The 18,786-nt window shown below is 45.7% G+C and overlaps 1 protein-coding gene across 4 annotated transcripts in view; it reads left to right on the top strand.

Annotated features, from left to right (window-relative positions):
• Positions 1-18,786, top strand: part of EXOC1 (exocyst complex component 1) — a 791,619-nt gene that overhangs the window by 126,244 nt on the left and 646,589 nt on the right. For all 4 annotated transcript variants that reach the window (XM_069631625.1, XM_069631623.1, XM_069631624.1 and 1 more), the window contains one exon: positions 1,349-1,536. In XM_069631625.1, the coding sequence (XP_069487726.1) occupies positions 1,349-1,536 (188 nt within the window). The remainder of the gene's footprint in view (positions 1-1,348; positions 1,537-18,786) is intronic.

Here is an 18,786-nt window from a genome sequence, read left to right as displayed (position 1 = left end):
TTTGTGTTATTGGATACACCTGTGATAACAGTTTAGCAATCCTTACATTATGTACGTTTTTTGTATTCCAGAAAACAAATATTGCTTCTGGCCCCAATGACATTTTCATAGGTAGGCAGTTTGCCAATTCAAAAGTTAAACTTAGGCTCGGGGCATACATCTTGCCAGTTCTAGCCGTTGCCCAGGACAATAAGATGTTGTTAGCAACTGCATTTTTCTGCCACCCAATATCGCCAAATAATATTTTAAACGTATGAAATTTGAGGATTTTTGTGGAAACAACATCGACCCCTGCTTCTCAAGTGTCACAAAGCAATCTTGCCTCTTTTAGTTACGAGCAGACATTCCTTGTTATTAATGTTATTTCTTTTCCATTCTGCGGTTAAACGATCACTGCTTAAGAATTAATATTTTAAAATACATAAACTTTTTCTGTTTTTTGGATTTGACATATATATTTTTTTAAATGATTCTATTGTTTAACTTTATTTGCCTTCCGGCAGCTCTTCATGACTTTCAGCCTACAGAATTAGCTTCTTGACTACCATATATTAGTCCTTCCTCCGGAAATTTCCCAAATCCAACTTCTTGAATATCAATTTGATTTCCACATGAAATGTGAGATACAACTCAAGCCATCAGAATGAAGAGTCCCTGTAGCCGTGAGGTTTATTTATGATTTTCAGTTTCCCAGCAATATTTGTTTGAATAAGAGGAAGCGTTTAGGCCTTTGTGTGCTCTTCCGTTTGTACAATAGGCCTCCCTTCCATTCTTTTTTAGTTTTGGCTATTGGGTGGTGCTGTAAGCATGGGAAGTGGAGGTAGGAAAGAGATGGGATGCAATGAGGAACATGCAGCCCCTAGGTGTCGTTTGACTTTTTAACCACCCATGCTATTCTCTATGCCCATTCACACCCACTACCTGCCACTCGGCACCTAAACATTCCTCCTCTCGGCATTGATCTTTTTGCGCTAGCTCTTTGCTTTTAAGGGGATGCCAATGTTCTTTCTGAATAGATAATGGCTTAATTGCAGCTGTTAAATCAGCTTTTGATGTATATAAGCAATATGATCTCCTTTCATTTGTTCCATGCACCGAATTCCAGTTAAATACAAGCATCAGTAAAGCTACCAATTGTTGCTCTTGTGCAGGTATTGCATAGGTATTTACCACGCACATCAATAATATGCCCCGTGCTATTACCATTTGCCGGCTGTTGCCATGTTGTAGCAGCACCTGGAAATTCCGAGCCCATGCTTGTCCCTTATTGTGGTTGTTAAATTGTGTCTTTTTTCCTGTGTGTCCGTGTACACTCAGCTTCACCTTTAATGTTTTCATCCCATCTAAGAATCAGAGCCAAGTGGTGAGAATCATAGTGTTGCAGGAGGTGACGAAGAAGCTGTGGACGAGTACCAAGAGCTGAATGCAAGGGAGGAACAAGATATTGAGATAATGATGGAAGGATGCGAGTATGCCATCTCCAATGCTGAAGCCTTTGCAGAGAAACTGTCCAGAGAGCTGCAAGTGCTAGATGGGGTGAGCTAGTGCAATACTGTGTTAATGATAACAAATCAAACACGTGGCTATTGGTTTGGCATTCCTATACTGTCACCTTGTGTGCGTTCCATGACTTTTTTGCTTGCCATGACTAGTTAACTGACTCCTCTTTATCTCTCCCCCTGCTTACCTCACCCTGCAGTGACTCCTAATCGGAGGCCTCGCTGGGGATACTATTTTGTGTATGATGCTCCCTTCTAATCCGTACCACTCATGGTGAAGGGTTCCCCACCGGTTCCCTGTAGTACTTTATTCTGAGCAGGTACACCTGTTTGGCTAACTGTGCCACTCACTGGCTGGTGGCAGCTTTTTGTGGGTTTTAGATGGCTGCACTATGCGCAAACCATTTCACCTTTATCCGAGAACAAAGGTTTGTTCCCTGCAGATTGTCCTGAAATCAACCCTGCTTTCGAAGTCGAGACTGTGTGCATGGAACCAATTGGTACCCTGTTAAGTTTAATAGGATGAGCACCTCACCATCCCTGCTGTATTGGCGAGGTTGTGAGTAGAGAGGGAGTTTTTTACATTTATTATGGTCCTGCCTAAATATTTGAGGTTTTTGGCGGGCCCTCCCCAACAAGATACGTAGAATAATCCTAGATGCGGAAAATCTGTCACAAGAATTTGCCTTTCTGGGCATAGGTGCGTCTGGTAATTCATTACGGGAAATTGAGGGCAGATAGATCCAGACTAGCACTATTGCAACATTGGAAAAGTAGTAGTAGAGGAAAGGTAAAAGAATGGATGGACTTGACAATGGCTGTGACAGCTTATGAAAATATCATTAAGAGGAAGGAGGGTGTTGATAATAAATTAGTAGTGTAACTCTGAAAGTGTATTGAACTACTATATCATCTAGTACGTGGATGGGGAACAGTATACTTTGTTATTAAATTGTTAAATAAGTATTCTATTTGGTATCTGTTGCAATTGATTGTTTGCATTCGGTTTTGGGAAGGGCTGGGAGGGATACATATCCTACAATGTCTTCGGTTTTCTGTTGTAATGGAAACAAATATACTTTTTTTTTTTAAATCGGTGTTCTTTCCTCATGTACCAGCTGGTTCTTGTGGCAAGGAATTACACCCTTTCTTGGAGAAATGTTGAGTGAAGAAGAAATGAGCAAAAGATTGTAACCATTCTGTACAATGTTTAGCACTCACCAGTATTGTGCTTTGTCCTGCCATTCTGGTAAATAGTCAGTCATGCCCCCCAATCTGGATTTGTTCTTGAAGGGGCCATGCCCAACGCATTGCTTGGCTGCAGACAGAGGTATTGATTTATTTATTTTTAGTAGAGCGCTTCTCTTCTCTAACCCTGCTCTGCAGGATTTAAGGTCTTGATTGGTATTGCTGCATATGTCAATGGGTTCTTGGTTGTTATATTGACTATTTTTTGGATGTCTACAATTTGGTCGACTTTTCCATCACCACCTCTCGTGTGTGTCTGTCTGTCTCTGTCTGTCTAACAAACTGAGACGGCCAAATATTACACTTTCAAACAGCAGTTTCTTATGTTACTACATACCTGCGGATTGAACTGCTACACGACGGAGCAGTGGCTCTTCTGGCACTAGTATATTTTCCCTGAGGACTAAAAGTAAGATGTACGTTCTTTCTTCTTGTTTTCAAAACCCACACTCTTCAGTGTTTCTGTTTTCATTTGATTCAGTTTAGGTAACAATTTACATGCATGCCAAATAAAGAAGAACCTGAACTGTAACAATTCCAAATGATTTGTTGACCATCAGTCATCATTTTTGTTTTATGCAGCCTAGAAGGTAGTTATTTGGTCACATGTTAGTCACATCTTTTGAGCAACCAATTATATGATCTGCAGCTAAATATCCGTCAGTCTCAACTTCCAGCATATCTTCCTTCTTTTCTGCTGGCCGAAATTCCACAAATGTTTGTCTCACATGTGCTGTTCATACCTCCTTGAAATACCTAGAGCGCCTCAGCTCTTCCACCTACCTAGAAAGATGGAAGAGGTTGCTGCTCTCTGTTTTGGCTGATGAAGTGTGAGTCTTCTGAACCAATGAGTTTAAACCCTGCTGCTTTCTTTACCTGGGGGAGGAATAATTAAAGGTTGGGTAAACGCACCCACAAGGAGGGAAGATATTAGTGGATCCTTCCTCAGAGAGAGGGGATCCGAGTCTGGATCCTGGTACACTTGAATTTCATGTAGACTTGTCTGATATAGTTGATATTGGCATATATGTGTCAGTTGTACGTTTCACAAGCCCTGATATGAATGAAAGGATTAGCAGGTTACTGGAGCTGAAAGGTCTCAAAGATGGCCGTGCCTTGAGGCCTGGAAAGCAATACTATTAACCTTTGCAGCATTTCTTTAGGCAAATTCCAGAAAAGTTAGCATGCCAAGGGTTGGTGAGAAAATGGACAGAATAGAATCTGGGGATCAAGTTTCCCAATCGGAACCTGATTTTGGATCATTCTTGGGGGTATGGCCCCTCCCTTATAGGGTCCTTGACCTTGATGGCCTCTGGGAAGTCTTGGAGCATGAACCCACAGATTTCAGTCAGAGCGGGAGCAGGTATCATCGGAGCAGACGCCTATTTAATAGGTATAGGAGCAGCAGAAACCACATTTTCTTTTTTTTTGTGCCTGTGGTCTGTACTATCTTCTCTGGGTTCTGATGTCAAAGAAATAGATCTCACTGGCTAATATAGTTAGATCTGAAATCATTACTTTACAACTAGACATGTTAAGTTATGGTCTGTTTGTATGCCAGCAGCGAAAAGATTGTTTTCATAGTTTGCCCAATGAATGTTTTTGTTCAATGAAAGAACCGTATGCCATATTTAGCAAGGGCAGATTTTAAATGAATTCATATTTCCCTTAAATGCAGTCTGATGCATTGATTTTGTACTCTCACCCCAGTGGTGCAGACTTACTTCATTCATCCATTGATGGGGTAGACTCTCCCCCCTAACAACCCACCCCCTCTCACCCTCACCTGATATTGCAAAATTAAACTGCATTATGGGTTTCACTAATGCCTGAAGTCAGTGCTTGGGGAGCATTGTGGTACACCGCACTCTGATTTACTTCCGTTCGACTGACAAAGGCTCTTCATAACTTATGTACAGGTTTATGTATTTATTTTATTTATTTGCATTTGTATAGCGCACAGCTGCCCGGGGGCATCGTGGCGCTGAAAAGGAAGGCTTACTTGGTACATGTCATGTAAATTGCTTGGTATACAACAGGTAAGTATTTGCGGGTGTGGTTTACATTCGGAGCATACAAAAAGTACAGGAGATCAGAGCATATAGCCGATACATCACCTTGAGGTACATAGTTTACATTCAGTACAGGTTTGGTTGGCTGTGTAGATCTTTGTTAGTGCCGCAGCATCCTGTTCATAGATGCCTGTGAGGGGGAGTAGGACTTGGGTATCGTCGGCATAGTTGGTGTAGGCTATGTCTCAACGATCCAAGTCATTGAAGAGCGGGAGGGCGAGGATATTATATAGTGTAGGGGCTGTGCATGAGCCTTGTGGGACTCCACAGTGGTTGGTGGTAGGGGTGGCGCATGCTGAGTCAGAGAAGACTTTCATAAGTAGACCTTTGAGGAAGGATGTGACCCAGGAGATGGCTTGCGGCGAGAAGTGGGCTTCGTTTTTTAGTTACGTGCCTAAGATGTCATGGTTGACCAGATCGAAGGCAGCGGATAGGTCCAGCAGGAGTAGGAGAGCTGGTTTGCCTTTGTCCATGATGTCGTTAAGTTGTATTTTGAGCTCGAGTAGTGCAGACTCGGTCCCGTGTCCAGGGCGGAAACCGGATTGTCTTTTACCTAGGATGTGATTTTCTTCAAGATATTGCTGGATTTGAATGTAGACCACCCTGTCTAGAATCTTAAGCAGGAAGGGGACGGTGGTGATAGGTCTATAATTATTGGCATTTTCAGGGTCTAGAGTTCGTTTTTTGAGCAGTGGGTGCACCCAGCCTTCTTTTAGGGACTGAGTTGGAGTTGAAGGAGGCGTTGATGAAAGATTTGAGGAATGGTGCGAGAGTTTCGACGCAGTCTTTAATTACTTTGCCAGGGCAGGCGTCGCCTTTGCAGTTGGAGGGCTTGATTTTGTTCACGATTTCTATTACCTCTAATTCAGTGACTTCTCTGAATTTGAAAGGTGTGGTAGGTTTGACTGTGGCCTCAGACATTGTTTCAGCGTGAGAGGCTGATTGGATGTGCTGAGTGAGGTTTTTATGGTGAATTAGGATTTTTGTCTGAAGGAGCTCAATTTTGTTCAGGCGGGCGGACTGTATGGTGTTGCACCAAGCTTCATCTTTGACGATCTCTTTAGATTTAGTGGCTGGAATGGATAGTTCCCTGAATATGGCAAAGAGTTCTTTTGATTCTGAGCCGGTCTTGTTTTTTTTCTGCTCACTGTGGTGTCTGCTCTTGCACAGGGCCACCACACTGAAAAAGTTAGATGCTGTGATTAAGGCAGCTATATAAATGTGTTCTTTTTAAAAGAAAAAACATTTTTAGAGCACACATGCTGCCCGGGGGCATCGAGGTGCTGTTACAGACAGTGGAGACTTAGTTGCATGAATCTTACAGAGCGTGATTGCATATTGAGACAACACAGAGTTCAAGGTTCAGACAAACAGCCAGGTTTTGAGTTTTTTCTTTACGAAAAGCAAGGTGTGATGGTTCTGCAGCAATGAATGGGAAGCTTGCCCCGCCGGCTCTGGCTCGTTTTGACGTTCTGAATGCCATATCATAGGAACTATGAGTCAGTTGAAGTAGGGTGTTCTGGTAGGTCTGGAGGCGAAGGTTCTACTTACTCTCTGCGAAAGGTAGGGTGGGGCTGTGTGGTTGATGCACTTGTGGGCGACAGCAAGTGTTTTGAAGAGGACACATTCATTAATGGGAAGCCAATGTTCCTGCTTCCTTGAGGAAGAGATGTTCTCCTTTTTGGGGATGACTATGCCTGCTTTGAGCGCATTATTCTGAATGGTTTGCAGTTTCTATAGGTTTTTTACTGAGGTGTCGGAAAAGAGGATGTTGCAGTCGTCCAATCTTGAGCCAATTATGGCTCTGGCAGTGGGCAGACAGTTTTCGGTGGTCAGGAAAGGTCTGGCTGCGTTTAGCAGTTTCGTGTAGTAGGCTGCAGAGGAAGCCATAGCGCTGACTTGCCTGGACATGGAGAGGGTAGTGTCAAGTTATCCTCCAAGGGTGTTTACGGACTGTGAGACTGGGATTTGGATGTTGTCGATGGTGAAGGCTGAGCATTGGTTGTTGAGTTTATTTAGGGTTTTCTTAGGTTCTATCAGTAGTAGTTCAGTCTTAGCCCCATTGAGGCAGTGCCAGTTCGCTGCCATCCAAGCCTGGATGGTGGAGTATGCTAAGTTAAGGGTCTTGGCATCGGCCTCATAATTACCACATAGGGGAAGGAGGACTTGTGTATCGTTGACATAGTTGGTGTAGACTATGCCGAGTGAGTCTAGTATGTTGAACAGTGGTATGGTGAAGATGTTACAGAGCGTGGGGGAGATGCAAGATCCTTGCGGAATGCTGCACTGAATGATGACTGGGGAGTCGCATGAGTGGTCAGAGAACACTCTTATAGCTCTACCTTGGAGGAATGAGGTGATCCAGGATGTTGCGTTGGGGGAGAAATGCGATGAGGAGAGATGGTGGCAGAGTATTTTGTGGTCTACAAGGTCAAAGGCCACTGAAAGGTCTAGGAGGAGGAGTAGAGCAGATTTACCTACATGCTTGATGTCGTCCATCTGTTTTTTTTTAAAGTCGAGCAGGGCTGATTCCGTTCCATGACCGGGGCGGAAGCCAGACTGTCGCAGGCCAAGGACGCTGTTGGATTCTAGGAATTGTTGGACCTGTAAGTAGGCTGCTTTATCTAGGATTTTTAGCAGGAATGGGACTGTGGTTATAGGTCTGTAGTTGTTAGGGGAGGTGGGGTTGAGTGAGTTTATTTTTTTAGAAGGTGGCGTACCCAGGCTTCTTTGATGCTGGAGGGTACGAGTCCAGAGGCTAAGGAGGCATTTATGTAGGCGGTGAGGAATGGTGGAAGTGTCCCTTCACAGTCTTTAATGAGTGAGGCAGGGCAGATGTTGCATTTGCAGTTAGAGGGTTGCATGTTCTTTATAAGGGCAATGACTTTCAAATCGGTGACATCATTGAATGAGAAGAAAGGTGTGTCGTTTGTGTTGTGACTGGAAGTGGTTGTGGAGGACAGGTCGGGTAGGATCAGTGTGTGCTGGTTAGCCTGGATCCTGTTATGAAGTAGGTCTATTTTACTCAGCATGGCTAATTGAATATTGGAGCACCAGGCTTCGTCTTTGGTCAGGGCCTGTGGGGGGTGGAGTGGGAGTTTCAAGTTCTCTTAAAATGGTGAAGATTTCTTTTGCGTCTGACTTGGAATTGGTAATCGTAGTGTTAAAGGATGCAGCTTTGGCCTGGATGATTGCTTTTTATAGTACTTGGCGAGTTTGCGAAACCCAAGTTCAGCTGAGTCTAGGTGGTTTGTTGCCCGTTTTTTTTAGCTGAGTTCTAGTAGCTTGGGGGAGAACCATGCTTTGGAGTTTCTCGTGGGTTTGGCTTTCCGCGTGGCTAGTGGGGCAATGGCCTCTGCTGCCTGTTTCAGTGTGGAGTTATAAATTTGAGCCAATATTTCTGGGTTGTTAGAGAAAGGAAGCCTGAGGACTGGAATTTGTAAGTGGGGTAAAAGCCTTTCTTTGGTGAGCTTGCGAGAGCTCCTGGGAAGTGTAGGTGGAAGGGGAGAGGTGAAGAGATTCTCTTTCTTGGGTGGGGTAATGGAAAATAGGATGACATGGTGGTGTGTCCATGGGGCGGGGGAGTTGGCGCTGATATAAGGTGGGCATTTGTGTTGTACTAGCCAGTCTAGGGTACAGCTTTTGATGTGTGTAGGGTCAGTAATGGATTGTTTGAAGCCACGGGTCTCTAGCGCTTTGGCGAGGGATTAAGCTTATGGAACTCCCGGGTCATTAAGTCCTAGGTTCAGGTCACCCTGCCAGGACAGTCTTGGATGATGTTTTAAGGTTGTCAGATAGGAGGTGGGTGAGGACTTCTTGGAGGTCTGTCATGGGGCCCGGGGGGCCGGTAGACAATGTAAAGTGTGATGGCGCAGTTATGGGATGTAGTTAGTTTAAGGACTAGGACGTCGCTGTTACCTTCAGTGGAAGTTTAAATCTTTCTAATGGGGATGGACTCTTTCGCTATGAGGGCGATCCCGCCCCTGTTAAAGTGCTGGCGGCCTTGTCTGAATATAGTGTACCCTGGGGGGAGTGCTGGTGAGATGGAAGGGCCTGATGCTTCATGGAGCCAGGTTTCCGAGATAGCTAGGAGGTCAAGGTTGCGGACAGTGAGCAAGTCGTGTATGTCTATGGCATGGGCTGGGAGGGAGCGTGCGCTGATGAGGGCACAGTTTAGTGCGGTGTGTGAGAGGTGGGGGGAAGGCGCATCCATATGTGTAGCATCTGATTCAGTGGCACCCTGAGAGGTGGTTGGGGTGGCAGCGTGGGCTACGTCAGGACTGACACCATTGGCAGCAATAGAAGTGACCAGGTTAGCATTAGGCATGGTAGTGGAATGGGTAACTTTGGAACTGGTACATTGAACAACATTAAGCATGGTAACAGCATGGGCAGCAATGGAGCTGGAACATATGGCAACATTAGGCATGGCAATGGCATGGGCAGCAATGAAGCTAGTACATTTGCCAATATTAGGCATGGTAACAGCATGGGCAGCAGTGGGGCTGGTAACATTAGGCATGGTGTTGAGGGCAACAAAGGTACCAGCAGAATTTGAGTCAGTTGGGGCAGCAACAGAGGTGCTTGCGTGCGTGTCTTGGTACCGTTATCCACTGTTGGTATTGGAGTCTTGTTCCTGCTTTAGGCAGTGTGGTTGGCGAGGATTTTCTGCTGCTGTGCGGAGTCTGTCTGAATGGGGACCCTTGGATTAGGGATCAGAGTGTTGGCCAGAATGCAGGGACGTGCTGACATAGGTTCTCGTTGCCTGCATGTGAACGCGGTTGACAAGGAGGCCTGCGAGTGCCTTGTGTTGTTGGTGGGGGGTTGGGTGCGGACGCCTAGCAGGCAGTTGCGGGCTAAGGCATCTCTGGTTCAGGAGTTGTAAAATTGTGGATTGGTGCATGCTCTTAGGCGCACAAGTCTACTGGTCAGTGGGGTCGGGCCCGGTGAGAGTTTTGCTTGGGCCAGAGTGGTGACATGGCATAGTGGTTTGCAGTTCTTGAGGAATTTGCAGGGGTTGAGCCGAGACCTTATGGACGTGTAAGTGGCTTACCTTCAGCTGATGTCTGCTGAAGTGCGCCAGGCGGCAACAGCGAGCAGCGGAGAACTGCAGAGAGGCTATTAAGCCTTTGCTTCCCGTGGTCGCTGACCGTCTTCGCCTCCCGGTTGTTGTCGGATCCTCTTATTGGCTGGAATTGTGGTGAATCAGGTGAAGCAATGGTGCTGGCGAGGACGACCTGGATGGTGGCATCTTCAGTGGCGGCCATGTTGTCAAGGCCAGGGTCAACCTGTTGAGTAGGTGTATGCTGTGGGTGGGAGGTACACTCCTGTGTCCCTGGAGGGGGATGCTTCGATGAGGCTCGCAGCAGAGATGCAGAGAGGTGTGTGTGTGTGTGTGTGTGTGTGTCTGTCTGTCTGTCTGTCTGAACTCTAGTATGGGAGCACCGGATATAAGAGCACCGGATGTAAGAGCAGCTCTATGTCCTTGTCAAGAACTCCTCCCCACGTTGCTGTAAGCCCACCCTGTACCCCTAGCAACCTTAATGCCTGGCCCTTTGGTAGAGAGGCTTAATCTGTTGGTTAAATCTTCAATAGTGGGACAAGAAGATCTAAATCTCAATTCCACCTTTTCCATTCCACAAAATAGTGTGATCTTGCACCATCCGTGTCCTCTTTCCTTGTACCAGTTTCCATATCTCTCAAAATTGGTTAGAGTTTAAATAAAAGCTGAGTGGTATAATTCAACTAGAGCTATATAAATACTGCCTATTTGCAGGGTGCAAAATGTGCACTAGCCACTGGCTTTGTGATAATGGATACTTGCTGAGTTGGAAATGGTGTGCTGTGTAGAGTTGAGGTGGCAAGTGGCTTTTCGTGGCTGGCTAATAGCTTGCAACTTGAAATGTTTACCCCTGCTCTCTATCTACTGTACACCCTCCCTCACCCACAGCTGCATCTCCGTAGCTTGCACACCAGTGTATCTATTTTGGATCGCATACATTGAATTGGTTTTTGTGGATGGTTTAAATGTCTGATTTTAGTCTCCCAGGGTGAGGAAAAAAATGAAGGCTGCACAAGGTCCCTATATACTAGACTGTGCAGATAAGATGGCTCAATAGCACGCTGACTCTGCCTTTCTTACTTCCTATGCTGATGAAATGAGTCTGTTTCAGCTTGGTCACAGTAAAGCTGGTTGTTTACAGTGCTTCCAAATGACACAACTGCTGCAATGAGTTCTATGTGGAAACACTGACAACTATTACTTCAGGTGGAAACTAACGGATGATTATAGCAGGGTTAGAAATTAAAATTGGATAAGCAGGAGATAAAAGCAGCTCCTAGGTATACAGCATTAACCAGGGACCAGGAGTTACCACTGTGGAACAAGGAGGTAGTACGAAGCGTTACGCAAATCTTCCACATAAGATGCTAACATATCATGTTGTGCATTATTTATGACCCATATGCTTTAAATGTCGTAATGTATATTTATAGAGTGGGGACTCAAAAGTAGCTCCTGGTAGCTGTCGGTATCAAGCTGACCAGGCTCTTCTTGGCTTCAAGCAGGAGCTAGATAGCTTCCCAGCTCCTCTCAATTTTGAACCCTGGGAGGTGGATGGTGAATAATTTCACTAGGCGAGCATTAATAATTTCCCTAAATTGATATGGTGTAGGTAGGTGTTAGAAAAGTTTCATTTTTTGCGACTTTACTCTCCTGACTTCATTGAACCCCCTCTGCAGATTTGCTTTTTGTCTTTATCCCAGTTGAATTTTGGGCAAGTGAGCTCTATTTGCTTAACTTGCCTGCTATTCAGATTTTGTTTGTGGTGCACTGGTCATCCACTATAGCTACTAGTGCAGGGAACATGTCTCCCTTTAGTGTCGACTTAATTCGTATAGTGTAGCACAAGCCACTTCATTGGAGTCCCTTTTATTTTTCTTTAAGTAACATCCCAGCTACTTTTGTGAGGTGTACTGAACAGGCTGGTAGCAATGAACCATACTTTTTTACCACAATAATGCCTTTCTGAGTGTCCTATCAAAATGCCGTCCTTGTGATATAAAGCATGTTCTTTGTGCAACCTATTTTGCAGGTCATCTTCCTTTCTTCTCGGGTCAGAAATTGCCACATATGGGCATGCGTTTTTTTGCAGCAATCCAGCTTTGTGCTCCTGGTCTGTGCTTTGTGCAAGTGGACTAGCTAAAACTGGGATTTGGCACTGTCTCTGATTGGACAGCCTCCATCTGTTTATATATCGCAGGTCTGCTCCACAGTTGGGCTGGGGCAGCCCCAGCCCGAATCTGGGTAAAAGGAGAGGACCACCTACGAGCCAAGCACCTGAAGCCAATCGATTGCCAGAGATGCACCGAGGACTTCTGCTGCTGCGATCACCATTGGCCAAGCATACAAGCACGTTGCAGACTCTACCTTCAAATCAACTGTGAATACCTGAACTGGGTGTCTTTCCTTCACTGGACCAGTAAGACCAAGTAGCCTGAAGCCTGGCTTTGCATCCATCATTATTTGAAAGTCAGAGTCATAACCGGGTTTGCATTTGGCCTGCTCCTGACTGGAACTGGAATGAAGCCTAGCACAGGACCCTTACCGCCTCATCCTTGGAAATTTTGCTAGCCTTCTCAGAGCTCTGGTGGGATTTTGCCAACCTGCCAGTGAAATCTATCAACACGAGGAAGTGCCTACTAGAACCAGAAGTCTTACCGTCCCATTCCAGTGGGTCTGTCAACCCTCTGCCCGGGTTAAAACAAACAACCTCCACTTCAGTTTTTGCTTATGAGGGGTCATCCATGCTGCTGGAACATTGGGGGCATTTTCACCCTGTCTTGTGAGCGTGACCTAAACCATCAATGGAAGCCTCGTACCCGCAAACGGGCGAGCCTCAAACAGAAAAGTCTATGGTGAGCTTAGTTGTCCCCACCAATACCCTGTTTTGTGGCATCTGTGATGTTGCAGGTCAGAGTCTGGGGGTCCAAATACCTGTGACAGGCTCAGGGACCTGACCTAGTCAAGTGGGGGACGTGAACCACTCCCAACGTGGGCATACGGCCTACCAGGTTGTATGTCAGTAACTGGTCCTACCCCAGAGGTGGGGCAGGGGGAGCCCCTGTCTCAGACCCTATGAATGTGATCACTCAATGCCTTTCAGACACTCTTTTGGGCAGAATTCTCTTCTATTATGTGTCAGACTGAATGAACCAGAAGGCAACACAGTGGTGGAAAAAGCTGACAAGCGGATAAAGAAGGATGCCAAATCCATCACATATTCCAGAGCTATGGTGTACACTAACCTCCCACCAACTTGCATAAAAGAGGACTTTCCACAGTGAAGCTAGAATGAGATGCCAAACGAACATCGACCTGGGAGACATCACAGACTGCATGAAAAGCTGAACATGAGAAGGGATGGGACTAAGCAGTGGTCTTCAAACTGTGGACCTGGAACCAGTGGCGGGGGCACAAAGGGTGTTGGGGCCTGGGGGGCTGGACAGGGGTCGTAAGGCTCTTCCAAAAGGGAGTAAAGTGACTGATTTGAACAGAAAATATAAGCAGAAATGATATCTAGCAATATTTTTACTCAAGGGACGGGGGATGCTCGGCAACAAAATTTGGACTCAAGGGGGGCTTGGCATTAAAAAAGTTTGAATACCACTGCGCTAAAGGGAGATTTTGAAGCCGAGCAGCATGATGGCCCAACCCGGGTTAAATAACAGGGCTAAATTGGGCCAAAGAGTCAGGTGAGGCACAGCACCAATGGGAAGTGGGGGGAAAGGAAAGAACCAGCAAGTGTCAGATATAAGTGACCCGCAGAAATGAGGCAGAGTAAAAGGTGTTCAGGTATGGCATTGCAAGTGAGAGAGAGTGGTATAGAGAGAGAAGTATAGAGTAGAAGGAGAACATGAAGACAGAGTAAGACTCCTAGCAACATGATCAGGGGAAGAGGAGAAGGAGACCGTGTAAGGAGACTGGCACAATACCTAAATCCAAATTGAGCATAGTGTGGGGCACCAAAGGAGCAGGGGAACCCTTAGAAAGTCTTGGAGGGAGTGTATTAGATAAGTCTGTGGCCCTTCGGCTTTCACCACAAGAGTAGTCTAGATTAGATCGTTGGGTTAACAATCTGATCTTTAGTTGCATCTCAGGATATAGGGAAGTCTGGGTTAGGGTGGCGGGAGGCTGAGGGAAGAGTCGGGGACCCCCAGAACCTCTTGCAATAAAAATCCTTGAACTGCTCTCCAGAGTTTGTGGAAGTTATTTGAGCCATCCGTGGCATACCTTATATCTTTAAGCAATTCTTATGCCCATTGACTTGCACTGGTCGGTCATAAAGCTCTTAAGTAGCTACCCTACTGGGCCAAAGGCAGTGGCCAGTTATCCAGGGCCTGGAGGCTGGTAGACTAAGTGGGACAATACTACTGTGATTTTTACGAAGAACCTGCTTGATACAGCACATGCCTGTAAAGGACTGAACTATAACAATGCTAGAAATGGTGTTATAAACTAGTGTTTTTATCAATTAAGTTGTTCTAGCCTAGTTAAGACTTGTAAATCGTTCTTATCCTTCTTTCCCACCCACTTTAGCCATTTCACACCATATATATATATATATATATATATATATATATATATATATATATATATATATATATATATATATATATATATATATATATATATATATATATAGCATGCTAACTGTGTTGTAATCTAAGGTGGTACGCAATGCATTTTGGGATTATCTGTCGTGTGTGTATATATGTTTAATAGTGAGTTTACTTACCAATAGTGTGTTGATTTTACAGATTGCCTGTCTTTAACAAATAGTATAATTTTATACTTAACTGTCTGAACTTTCTATTCTTAACAGACTTCATTCTTGTTAATTGTACTTCACGGCAAGCCTGCTCCCTCCTGATTCTAAGCCCAATTGCTCAGCTATACTACCATTGAGAGCTTGGTCTAGAACTTGAGTATAAACTGGTTTTACCTTTAAGTTTGCTTCTCAGAACCCCTCACAAGGTACATTCTGAAAAACCCTCTAAACAACATAACTATCTCTGCCCCAGCTCAACCCCGCCTTTTGAGAGGTGGACCAGCTTGTTGGGAATTCTCCCAATGTCCACATACACCAGTCCTCCATGGATCGGAATAAAACAGAAATAGAACATCAATTTATGTACAAAACAAGGTCATCAATTTGTGTGCACAAAAGTTTTACAGGACAACAATAGTTCCACACAGGTCTCAACATAAAACATTTGGACAATTTGACAAGGGGGGATGCTAGCGAGCACAGCAAGATGGCTGCAAGCCTGTAAGTTCCTAAGCACCCCAGTCCCTCTGGAAAATAAGAACCCTGGCTCGCTGCTGTAATCATTTCTGGTGCATGAGGTGTATGAACATTGTGGGTAATTTCTGAGGAAGTCTGGTGCCCCTGCACTGTTCGCTGGCTGAGTTCAGAGAGACGATCTGCTGGTGGCGACTTCCTAACGCAGCAAACCTAGGAGAAGAGTGGGCCGCACTGACCAGTATGCAGCCGTGATCGGGGTTCTGAAGCGAGCGTGCCCGGTGTAATCCCCCCACACCCCCTATCGGCTGTCTACAGTATATGGAGCCGCTGCTTGCTGGTTGTCGGCTGTGAGAGAGGTGCAGCACTCACACCAGGTGGCCGAATATATGAGGAGCTGATGCCTGGGAACTGCTCCGATTGCGAGTCTCTGTGGCTCGCCGAATAGCCACCTTGTTGGGAAGTGCAGGGGTGGTTGACGGCACTATACTAAATATTGGAGAGCGGGGCGGACCCTTGTGGAGGAGTGTCCTGTGTGGGAGTGATTTCTATCCGGAGCGGATCAGAGCGGCTTCCACGTTACGGGATCAGAGGAGACGCAGCAACGACTATGCAGAGAGCTGCGCCTGCCTCAACGACACACTTGATGGACAATGTGCTCTCCGAACGGCGGCTGGTAATGGGGGCACCTCACACGTGGACAACACTGCCGCGGTGGTGTGGGTTCCCCAGTGTGGCAGTGTGCAACAGGCATGCCTGCACTCCCTTTGATTACCTCACAAGATCAGAGTTTCATATACATTACGTTGGTGATTGCCGGCCTTTTTGCTTGGTGTGGAAGGGCTGACACCCTAGATTGTAACTGGGGCAAGAAGGTGAGCGTGAGGGGGCAGCGATAGCTGTGTAAAGAGGGTCGAGTGTAGAGTGGAATTTTGTATGTGCCCCAGTGCTGAGAGTGCAGAAAACGATGACCTGAAGACTCTGCAGGGAATGATTCCACACCTGATCGTGTGTAGCTCCTTGGGTTCAGAGCAGGTGCCAGCGCTATTCAGGACCATTCCAGAGGGGGAGTTCCTCCAGTGTGCGGATGGTGAGACCCGGTATGGTACATCATTTCAGCTAAATGCTACGCACCTGATCTGACTGCGTACATTTTTGCAGTGACATCTCGACTGGTCAAGCGCGCTGCTGGAGACTTGGGTCTGACCACTTGAACTTAGGTGAACACGCATAGGCTGGGTGAGCACAGCGAAGTTCCCTCCCCTATTTGATCATATTGGAGTGGTGTCAACTACAACCTTGGTTGGCTCTTGCTAGTCTGTGTGGAAGTCCGCTGTAGGGGTAGAGACAAGATCTGTTGTACAAGGGAAAACAATTGTTTTGAATGTGTTCTTGATCAGGGTGCCAGAAAGGCAGGGTAGGAGACCACGCTGAATGTCCTTCTGCTAGGCAAGGTCCAGTCTGGCAACAGACCCGGTGAGAGGCAGAAGTGTGGAGCAGACATAGGAGACAAGAGGGCAGTGCCATGTCTAAATTGCTGAAAATAGGGAAGCAGCAATCAAAATTAAAATTTTAGACCTCAGCCAAGGCTAAGCATCAAACAAGTGAGGAGGAGTTCCCTGACTGCAGCTTCTCAATCCTCCTTGCTGGCCCCTTGTGTAGCGTTCAGTGATATTAAAGCCATGTTTAGTCAATTACAAGCAAGTATACAATCGCTGGTTGGGAAAATTGACACTTTGACATATAAAGTGGACCACATGCAGGTGCGCATAGATGAACATGGGGATTGGCTTGATGAGGTCGAAGGGCTAGTCTCGACAGTTGAAGGTGAATCTTCCACTGCAACATGGGAACTTGTTCAAGTACGATGGGCTCTTAAGGAACTGGCTGATAAACAAGACGATCTTGAGTCAGGCTGGAATAATCTGAGGATAGTTGGTGTACCTGAAGCAGGAGAACAGCAATATATGGAGCCCGTGTGTAAAGCAACCGGAGGGGGGGTGGGTGTCTGTACTCTTGCTCTCTATATGGCAGAGAAGAGGACCCCAGCCAAAATTCTCTATAGGGTAGCTATGGTCGAGCAATGAAGCCCTAGCTACTCAGGAGGTGATGCGGGCTGCTTCTTAAGTACAGTGTAGTCCACAAGCACCCGCAAAGGAATGACCACACACTATATTAGTTAAAAATACAGTCTTTATATAATTAAGGTTCATGGTTATATACACAATCACGATAATACACTTTTTGCTCCGACAATTTAAAATGGTAAATATATACAGTTCTAGGTGGTACCACTATTACTCTGATTCCATTAAAATGCATCAACTGTACTACGTTAAAATATCATACGAATCAACACAGAAACGATATCAACCATAGATTTAGGAGGAAGATAAGTTGGTTAGACAATTGGCAGAATACTGAGTCCCTACCAACCAGACACAGTTCTGTATGAGGATCCCCCCCACCTGGGCAACCTGTAAATGAAGATAAATCGGACAAGCCCAGTCCATGTATTGTCTATTAGAGTCTTATCTTATTCTATAGTTCTGCAACCCAAATGTACCTTGTGTTGTAGAGTTCTTCGTCTGGGAATCGACAAGCCCTTCTTGAATGCACTCCCTTTCAAGCGGGAGCCACGGGAGAATTCTCTGTAAGGCACCATATCCGAGGAGGTATGACGATACTGTTGTGCACAAATGAGAAGTATAGCCCTTAATAGTCGTTTCAAGTTGATCCATTTTATGTATCTACATCAATTTGACTACATCCCTGCAATGTTGCACAGCTTTTTCCCAGACACCCCGGATAGGTGCGCTCGTTGCACCACCGCACTGGCAGACTTCATACATGTAGCGTGGAACTGCCCTTCAGTGTTACGATTTTGGGAAAAGGTATTTGAGATATTGAGCGACGTAGTGGGGGAGAAGGTGGACCCATCACCGGAGACCACTCCGCTGGGTAAAACCAGACAGATTTCAGGACGAGTGAGGAGGCTGGCGGGGTTGCTCCTACTTTTGGCTAAGAGAAGAGTGGCAATGGTTTGGGGTGGTCCTCACGGTCCTACAGTGGAATGATGGAAAAGAGGACATTCTCTATTGTAATGAGATGGATTTGGAGTACGGTATAACGGTGCATCCCTGTGCCAAACACAGGGATATATGGGGTCCTTATAAACATTATCTTATTGCTCATGCTGAAAGGTCTGTGTTGGACTCTGGAGCTGAAATATCCTAAATATTGATGATGATGGCCTGAAGGAGCCTGAAGCCTAAAGGAGCCACTCTACGACTGTTAATGTGTGTGGGCATGTGCTTATGGGTGGGAAAGATGCTGTTGAGGATGGGGATAAGCTTTCCATGTCAATTGCAGACAGTTTACTATGTGTAACTGTGGTACATAGAAGCAGATCTTTGGAGAATTGCAGGGTAGGGGGTTGATTCACTTAACCACTGTCTTTCCTTTTTGTGTATTATTTTGTTACTGAAATCAATTAAAAAAAACGTTTAAAAAAAAGAAATGTGGACAATTTGTTTCCAGATAGAGGCACAGGTTTCATGTTCCAAGGCAAAGGGACATAGATGGTTTGCTACAACCTAGATCATCTCTGTAAGCACCCTAAAGGGAGGCCAATCAGGATGTGCAGCAAACAAGAAAGACTAC

Source organism: Ambystoma mexicanum, chromosome 6q (assembly GCF_040938575.1).
Source record: "Ambystoma mexicanum isolate Mex_15411 chromosome 6q, UKY_AmexF1_1, whole genome shotgun sequence".
NCBI classification, from domain to species: Eukaryota; Metazoa; Chordata; class Amphibia; order Caudata; family Ambystomatidae; genus Ambystoma; species Ambystoma mexicanum.
This window is presented reverse-complemented; position numbering and strand designations above follow the sequence as displayed.